Source organism: Phoxinus phoxinus, assembly GCF_949152265.1.
Source record: "Phoxinus phoxinus genome assembly, chromosome: 3".
In the NCBI taxonomy this organism is placed as follows: Eukaryota; Metazoa; Chordata; class Actinopteri; order Cypriniformes; family Leuciscidae; genus Phoxinus; species Phoxinus phoxinus.
In genome coordinates this window covers 12,547,329-12,556,912 of record NC_136878.1, presented here as the reverse complement: position 1 = coordinate 12,556,912, position 9,584 = coordinate 12,547,329, and the positions used below count along the sequence as shown (strand labels likewise).

General features: G+C 39.4%; 1 protein-coding gene across 1 annotated transcript; it reads right to left on the bottom strand.

The window, feature by feature from the left end:
- Window positions 1–3,263: 3,263 nt before the first annotated feature.
- On the bottom strand, window positions 3,264–6,820 carry bmp10 (bone morphogenetic protein 10). The gene is made up of 2 exons (XM_079607672.1): window positions 6,234–6,820; window positions 3,264–5,562 (listed from the first exon to the last, which is right to left on the bottom strand). Exons 1-2 carry the CDS (start codon window positions 6,631–6,633, stop codon window positions 4,481–4,483), a joined length of 1,482 nt encoding a protein of 493 aa, XP_079463798.1. The 5' UTR covers window positions 6,634–6,820; the 3' UTR covers window positions 3,264–4,480.
- Window positions 6,821–9,584: the final 2,764 nt, after the last annotated feature.

The following is a 9,584-nucleotide window of genomic DNA, read 5'->3' as shown; positions in this document are numbered from 1 at the left end:
CTGGATAGTGAAGTCGTGCTGTAGGGACAGGTTGGCAGGGAGGACGAGAAGCTCAGTCTTTGCCAGGTTGAGCTGCAGGTGATGTTCCTTCATCCACGCCGAGATGTCCGCCAGACAGCTTGAGATACGTGTAGCTACTGTGGGATCATCAGGTGGAAATGAGAGGTAGAGCTGGGTGTCATCAGCATAGCAATGGTAAGAGAAGCCATGTGCCTGTATGATGGGTCCCAGTGATGTGGTGTAAATGGAGAAGAGGAGCGGTCCAAGAACTGAACCCTGAGGAACCCCTGTAGTCAGTTGATGTTCTTTGGATACCTTGCCACTCCATGCGACCCTGAAGGACCTACCTGTGAGATAGGACTCAAACCAGTGGAGAGGAGTTCCTGTGATGCCCAGTGATGAGAGGGTGGACAGGAGGATCTGATGATTCACAGTGTCGAAGGCAGCAGACAGATCCAGGAGAATGAGAACTGATGATTTGGAGGCAGCTTTTGCGATCCGTAGGGCTTCTGTGACTGACACAGCTACACAGCTTCCGTGGGCAAATAGTTACCCGGCAAACAGTGGCTTGCCGACATCTGCATCGCCAAAACCTCCTCATTCAGTTCAGCAGTGTGTGGTGCTTTCCATATGGACTCCTAGTGTCAGTCAAAGACAGAGTCAGAGTCAGTCACAGAGGGGGTGAGTAGGGACGATGTATTCTTTTTTGACCACTAAACTTTGTACCATCAAAAAAATTATAGCCAAATTTATTTGTTTACCATCCATCTTCAAACATCTTATCCTCTGTATGGTCGCGGGGTTTGGTCAACAGTGTTCTTCAAAATATTTTTTTTGTGTTCTGCGGAAGAAATTTAGACATACATATTTGGAATGACATGATGGTGAGTAAATTATAACAGAATTATTTTTTTGGGGTGAACGATACCTTTAAGTGAAGGCTGTAGTAAAATATACAGTACAAGTTTCCTCACATTTTATTATTGTTCTTATGAAATGTTAAACATTTGCAAATGTTTTTTTTTAAATATAAAAGTGTATCAAAATATATAAACGCCAAATATCAATGTTTAGTAATGTGGTTTTATGCCATCTTTATATTGTTTTATACATTTTTGTCTATCGGAATTCTGACATTACTACATGAAACAATAAAATTCCTTAAAATATTTTCATTCCCTTAGAATGTCTGAAGATTTTCTTTTTTGTTGTTTTTATTAACATTGGCATGCCTATTATCATAAGCACATGCTAATAACTTCCTCTGTCAACACAACAACTGAATACCCGGAATTAGATGACAATATCCAGACACAAATGCTTCAGTAATTGGTCAGAAGGTCCTGAACGGTCATCATTCAAGCTCAAACACATTGGAGGGTCTACATCGTTTTCCATCCTGGTCTAACTTTCCTGTCATGGCTTTTGTGGCAAGATAAATGAGAGACAATGACCATCAAGTTTTCAATTAGAGATTAACAGCTTGTTGAGCATCAAAGGTCAAGAACTACAGTACATTAAGTTTGGTCAAAGTAAAATTTGTTAATAAATACTTTTTTTTTTTAACCAATTACCACAAATTTAAGTAAAAAAACACATAAAACACTGAAAATGTTTACATATTAAATATTTGGGTTTATAAGGTGTCACACAGGCAGTTTCTTCAAAATATCATTTTATTTACATGTTCTGTGCGTTTGTACATGGCAAAATACATTGTTTTACAATGGCAACTGGCAATTACCAATTTTAAATACCATCTTAAATACATAGTGAACAAAGTTAAACACTTCTTAAGCCCCCCACCCCTATCCACCCCCCAAAAAGAAAATAAACAAATATATCTGCACAGTCTCAAGCTGCAGAGCAGATGAGCCTGTGTGGTCATTGGTTTCCAGTCAGCTTCCCGGACGTGGATTTGTTTGACACATGTAAACTATGGGCCTTTGAGCTGCTGGTCTTCAATGGAAAGTTAGATTCATGAATCGCTCCCACACCCAATGTCTAAACAGCGAGCTCTGGACTGATTGTGGCTAAATATATCTTGTTAAGAAGTTATGGAGTATCTGGGTGCAAGGGGCAAGAGGATCAACAAACTATTTAAAGATATATACAAATCATAACAAGGCGTCAGTGCTTGAAAAGTGATTGAATAAAACATGTACAACATCATTGAGTATTTTAACACATACATGAGAAAATGATAAATTATTACAATTAATAATTTGATTTTAAATTAATTTATGTGCTTGTTTACCCATATTCTTTGCACAACATCATATCATGTACAGTATAGTGTGTGCAGTCATGTACAGTATTGCTATACAAAGTCACCAAAATAATAATAAAACCAAATAAATTAATCAATAAATAAGCTTTATAATAAGTCAAAGCAGCAGAACATAACTTGTATTTCAACAACATGAAGTTAATAATATAAAGTCAGAAATGCAAAGTATGCGTCAGGCATGGGAATAATCCTGGCCAATATTATCAGACTGAAATGTCTTGTGAAGGATATCTGTGGGTGGCATGACCTTGCAACGAGACAGTTTCCATTCATCCTCCTGTCCTAACGGTGATAAGGGTCCAAAAGGAGGAGAAGGATGACACTAAGAAGAGTGATGGGGAGTAAATGATGTGTCTTCGCTTTAGGGTAAATTGGGGTCAAAAAGTTGATGTGATATAAAAACTGCCAACTGTGCTCTCATTCCCAGGAATCCTAACAGCTGTCTCCCACCCTCCGTGCAGCTTGGAATTGTCTTTGGTCATCACACACGTTATTCAGTCCTGACACCTTCTTATCACAGCCATGCTGAGGGGTGGGAGCGCAGCTTGCACGGCATTTGGAGCAGGAGGAGGTTATGATGCCGTCTGTCGCTAATCGAAAAAGCGGGCGGACCAAGCTGTACGACCTGTGGATCCTTTGTCAACCATCCCATTCTCATATCTCAGCAGTGACATGCTGATTTGTGAGGTAATTCCATGATCAAATGTAGACAAGAATTCAGTAGAAAAAAATGGTACTGAAGAAAGGAAAAAGTCAGGATTAAGTGGAATATCTAAGGAAATGTAATTTCATAACAGCTGAATTCTAAATGGTTTGAGACTTTTCAGAAGGTCATATCGTCATTTTTCGATGTCTCTCTTTTATGATCTTCTGTTTATAGCTTTATTTTTGCACTGAAATAATGCTTCTTCTTCACTAATAAATGTGTGGATTATTTCATATTTATACTCACAGGAGAACTTTTTACAAAAAATTTAGCTTTTTTGTTTTTAACTTGTTCTTAACCCCATTCTGATATTAATGATATTGAAGTACTCTAATGGGTAATGGAAATTACTATACTAATATCATAAACTCATAGACTACTAATATCATAAATTGTAAAAACAAGCATTTTCTGTAAAGTCTATTGTGAAAAGCGCCGTACAAATGAATGATAGTTACCTTTGCTTACTCTTTATATATAAAGAGTAAGCAAAAATATATTTAATAGGAAATATCAAAACAATTTCATCTTCCACCCGGAATATGATTTTGTCATATGTGTGGTTTCTGTTGTAAATTTAAAATGCATTTTAATACAAAAGTTATTGGAAAATCATGATGTGTGCGTTTATGCACATTGTAAGATTTCACTCATTCATTTGCGCGTACGCAGTCTATGCACGCTTAATGCATGAGAGAATGTCCTTATTGTGTTTTTGCAATACTGACTGCTAACTGTGAATATCTAGATTAGGAGTTGTTCTCAGACACGTTCGGAAGTCCAGACTGGTCCGCTCTGGTCTGTTTTACCCCTTCCCCTTCTCTACGACTCTTCTGATAACAATTTCACTTTAACTTGGACAGTTCATATCAAATGCATTCTGTTAGGCAGGAAACTGTGTATTGACTCGGCGTTGTCACGACAGATACGATACTGAGCTTTGTGGAAACTGGAAACAGACGGTTTCACAGGCTTCTTGTCTCTGGTAGGGTCACTGGACTGACCTTGTGGTGCTTTAGTTCACTGCCATCTCTACAAAACACCCACTTAGTGAGGACTCTGCTGACGCAAACGATATGGGCAAGTATGTAACAAGTTGGAGTTGATATAATCTCTGACTTAAACTTCAGTCTTTACTGATAAGAGCATCTCATTTATCACAAGTGATCTTGAGGCGTGTCAGTGGTTCAATTATTGTCGTATGTTCCACCCAATCCTTATTCAGTGGGGATGAAATGGTCACCGTTCCCACTAAGTCGTGTATTGTGGCCCCTTGTCACATGGCTTCAGAACTGTCTGATTCCATAACTGATATCATGACTCCTGCTAACGTTGTTAAGGTTGGTAGTAAGAGCTCAACCACTGCTGTTTGGAAGAAACTTGACATTAAGGCTGTAGACAGTGAATGTCTTTTAGTCTACTTTCAATCCAATCTCTAAGCTTTTGGCCCAGCTTCACCCCACACTTCCCCCATGTATTAAATACTATCTGCATCCACACTTTGCTACCACCATACCTTCGAATTTATACTGATATGTCACCACACCTGCATCATCTAGGTAGAGTAAGGAGATAGGTTCTAGTTCAGTGGGTACGCAACAAGCCCTGGACACTTTTTGTGGACTTTTCAGACTGGCCAAAGTTTGTACAATGGCATGTTTTGTAGGTGTCACATGTTTGGTCAAAGGGTACATGCATACCCCTGTACACTGGAAGGCTTCATAACCGGTGGGTGCCAGGATCCAGCTGTCCCAGCCAATGTCTTTGAAGTCTACATAGAGGGAGCTCTTTTTACACAGGTTGCCTTTGGCATTGCGCCGAATTCTAGACGCTGTGTCATAGATGAGGTTGGAGCGCATCTGTAGTAGAGCTTCCTCGCTCTGCTCCTCTTCCTCATTCCCATTTTTTTGTCCCATAATTCCTAGGTCATCCCAAAGGCCTGTCAACTCCAGCTCAAAGTTGTCCTGAATGCCTGGCCCAGCCGTCTCATGCTGGATCAGCTCATTCAGCTCTCGTTTGTCTCCGCGGTGGTCTCCGCTCTGGTCATCAGAGAACACGATCATTAAGGGTTTGTGTTTTTCCTCAGGGCTTGTGTCAATGTCCATGTCCCCTCCTACAGCATTGCCTTCATTCCCACCTTCAGATGCCACCACACTCTGAGAGTTCACACTGGCTATGTGAACCTCCAGCCTGTGGGTGGTGCCATAGTCTGATTTCTGCCAAAGGTGCACCGCAGCGGTCATGTCAAAGGATTCCCACCCGTTATCTGTACCATAAACTTGCCGAGACGCCAACTCCACCAGTTCTGTTTCTCCCTCTTGCCTGGTTTGATTTCCTTCCTCAATATTGTCGCCTCTTATTTGCTGACTGCTGTTCGTTTCATGCTGTTTGACCTCATATATGGTCACTTTTCTGTCAACACCAGCGTATTTGTTGCGGTCCGTTTGGACCAGAGTGTACAGTCGGAGCTCAGCTGTAGTGACTCTCTCGTGATGTGGAATTGACACGTTGAAGAGAAGTGGGTGTAGTCTCACTCCACCAGGTCCCATGCTGCAAGGGGAGGAGTCTGAAAAGAACAACACTAAAATTAGGGATTCAAATTCTCATGTTTTCATTAATGAATTAATATATATATATATATATATTATATATAAGAGAGAGAGAGAGAGAGAGAGAGAGAGAGAGAGAGAGAGAGAGAGAGAGAGAGAGAGAGAGAGAGAGAGAGAGAGAGAGAGAGAGAGAGAGAGAGAGAGAGAGAGAAAGAAAGAATGTGTGCATTTGTGAAAGGCCGTCTAGCTAATATGAAAGTACTGGGTGAAATTGCATATTAATGCTTTTTGCATGCATTTATAAACATGTAGATTGATAAACTTTCAAACAAAATAACGCACATCAAAAACTCAATATTTCTCTAAGATTTATTCATAATTCAGCATCATAAGTGTTCAATTTGAATCAATGAGCATTTATTTTAAAAAGTGCACAACCAAAAAAAAAAAAATAAGTAAAAATTTTTGCAAAAGAATTTCCCTTTCCCAGAATTGTATGGCTTTATCCTATACTTTTGTTATAATATAATATTATGAAAATAATTACGTATCATTATTGTGTATTTGTACCCAGAGTAGAAACACATTTTACTGCTATCACCAGCTTTTACAAAAACAAAAACAAAAAAAACTACGGTAAATAAAACGAGTTTAACAGCCCTCAATGGAAAAGTAAATACACATTTACCTTCATTTTTAAAGCTGCGTACTATGTTTGCAGAAGGCATTGCTGTTCGGTCATTGGCAAAGCGGTTGTAGAGCTCCAGCATGTACTCAGGAGGGTCTACGCGAGTGGCCCCTGGCTGCACATGGGAACCGGGACGTGTCAGGTTAAAGGTACGTAGAAACTGTCCCTTCAGGGTTTCCAGCAAGCTCTGCATGTCCACCTCACTGTCCTGCTCCAGAAGTGAAGGATCCAGAACCCCTCCATGTCCGTCATCCAACCCTGGAGTGATCCGAAGCCTCTCCGGAGAGCCAATAGGGTTACTTTGTGCACTGAAAGGCCCCCAGAAAAGCAGGAAAAAAGCCAATGAAACAGATTTGGTGGATGAACACATAATCCAGAAGTAATTCCTGCTGCCAGCCATGATGTGAGGCAAATGGTGTGTGTATCAGCAATAGGCGTAGTTTCACAGAAGTGAAATCTGGATCTACAGACCTTCTGGATAGAAGGTCAATTGTCGCTGCAGTGCAGAATGTAGGAAAGTATAGCCGTCCTGTGCAATTTTAGTTTTTATACGTAGCTACACACTGCATTAAAGTGCCTCTATTTCTGACCTCCCAGTATTTATTCTTCTTCTCACCTTTTGATGTCTGAAAAGTTTGGGCTTGAGGGTGGTTTCACTACGTGAAATAGATGTCCCTCTGTGGCATCTCTTTTCAAATGTTTTTTCCTCTCCCTCTCTCTCTCTCTCTCTCTCTCTCTCTCTCTCTCTCTCTCTCTCTCTCTCTCCCTCTCTCTCTCTCTCTCTCTCTCTCTCTCTCTCTCTCTCTCTCTCTCTCTCTCTCTCTCTCTCTCTCTCTCTCCCTCTCTGACTCTTGCTCTGCCTACTTTCTCTCTCTTTCCCTTATCTACAAACTAGGAAGCTCTGCATTTCTAGTGTTCATAGTGTCCGTGTGTGTGTGTGTGCGTGTGTGTGCGTGTGTGTGTGCGTGCGTGTGTGTGCGTGTGTGAACCGTTATCTGCTTTCGTTTCCTTAATGAGGATTTCGTAAACATTGCTCTGATACGTGCAGAAGGCCCTTCCTTTGTTTGGGTGGGTGAGCCAGGCCAGATTTTGGGCCTATGTTTATTTGTTTTTCCTATGATTTCCTATGAGTGTTGGGACCCATGTTCATTGACCATTTCTTTTTGACAAACGTCTGAAGACTGCCTCCGTATCTTTGAACAAGAGAGGATAAATATCTGTGGTGACGGAAATTGAAATGAAATGAGGTGTAAGAGGTTTCAGGATAGACTGAAAGCAACCAATTTTTTTTCATTACAGTGCTGTTATCGGAGAATCGGTGTGTCTCTCAGAGAGGTTTTTAAGCATTTGACAAGCATCAATTACGATGAAATGAGTTTGCAGTACTTGAAAATGAAGTATTTCCTTATGGGAAATATAAAAAGGTGTTCAAACTGTGGACAGACGACTATAAGTCTTTGTCAAACACTAAAAACAACACATGCTTAGGATTCTGTGCATGTGACTATTTTTTGGAGTATCTTATCATCTGTAGGGTGTGCAGGAGGGTGCCTGGTGAAGAGCTTCTGTGCTCACGGGCAAAAACAAACCACTCATTCGGAAGTGGAGGGAAGCCCTTATCACTCGTACTCTGGGGCTGACACAGCTCTGTAACCATTGGAACACGTCTCCAGAGGCTCAGGATGTCAAGTACCCAATACAGGGGCATATCCCTACCCGACAAAACTGTATTGACGAGGTAATTATCAGAGGAATGCTTCAGTCAGAGTAACTACTTCCAATACTTCCCAAAGATCAGTTTCAGCCTATCTGATCCAAGCTTTATTCCCTCTAAACTGTCCCTTCTTTTTTTTTACTCCAAGGCCCCCAAAGAGTTATTGAGAGGTTGAATTAAAAGAAGAAATATCTTGATAATTAGTTGTTTTAGCTTATTAAAATTAGACTCTAGGAACTATGCTTTTTCAGAGGGAAAGAGATGAGAGGATGAATTACCAAAACTGAGTCCTTTTTCCCAGATTATTGCACTTAAACGGTCAGAAACGGACAAAATTGTCAAAATGCCCATCTTGGCGAAGACATAAACACAGTCGGTGAGGTCTTGATGTAAACGTATTAATGTAAACAGTTGAGTGTATCAGTATATTAATCCCCACATCAGCTCTTAAAGTAACACAGCCTAAAATTCATGTTGCTGTCTGTTGTTAATGTTAATAAAACAACAAAAGAGAGCGAGAAGAATGAATCTTTATTTAATTTGTTCAATTTCTGTAGTATCCCTGTACCTGAATACAGTTAGACCATGAAAACCTTCATCCACTGCATATGTATTTTTTATTTTATTGTATTTATTTTTATAGTTTGCTTCTGCTTGTAATTTGTTTATTTGTTCTTGTTGACTTGTCTTTTTTGTCATTTTAATTCAAGGTTGAAATTAAGCTTCCTTGTGTGTAAACTCATGCACAACAGAAATACCCAGGCTAGAGCGAGCAAACATTTAGGTTAGATAAATGTAATTTAAAAAAAGAAAATCATTACTATTAGTAATTAGTACCTCATCATTGCTAGAAGTAAAAATGGGTGTCCCCCAAAGATCAGTTTTGGGTCCTATTTTATTTTCTATTTATATAAATAATTTAGGTGTAGATCTGAATCAAACAAAGGCTAATTTTTACGCAGATGACACTATTTTGTACACCTCTGCTATATCATTGAAGGAAGCAATTTATCATTTACAGTCTGCCTTTAGTCAGGTACAAAAAAATCTCTGATAGGATTAAAGTTGGTATTAAATGCTAAAAAAACTAAATGAATGAATGAATTCTTTACACGTTCACATTCTCCTACGGATTTCACTATTTTAACACCAAGTGGTACTCCAATAGAGAGAGTGACTTCTTACAAATACCTAGGTATTTGGATTGATGATAAGTCTTTTGGGGTCCATATTGAGAGCCTTTAAAAAAAAAACTCAGACCTAAGTTAGGTTTTTATTTTAGATTAAAGAGGTGTTTTTCCTTATTCAGCAAGGGTTGGTGCAGAGTTCATTCTTAACAGTTTTGGATTACGGTGATTTAATTTATATGCACTCTACCTAATTTTTTGTAAAAAAAATTGATATATTATCATTCTGCCTTACGTTTCATATACCGATGCAACAGCTAGAACTCACCACTGCACTCTGTATGGAACTGTAAAATGGCCCTCCCATTCTCTCAGAAGAAAATTCCATCTATTGATTTTTATTGCCAAAGCACTAATGGGTAAATTACCCATTTACATTTCAAATTTACTTACTTACCAAAACAGTGTTTACAGAACAAGGTCGTCAAAAAAATATTATTAATTATTCCA

Bases quoted from the DNA above. Each gene is read 5' to 3' on its own strand.
- bmp10 (XM_079607672.1), bottom strand. From the start codon at position 6,633: ATGGCTGGCAGCAGGAATTACTTCTGGATTATGTGTTCATCCACCAAA. The intron at 5,563-6,233 runs GTAAATGTGTAT...TGTTCTTTTCAG, and splicing joins ACGCAGCTTTAAAAATGAAG to ACTCCTCCCCTTGCAGCATG.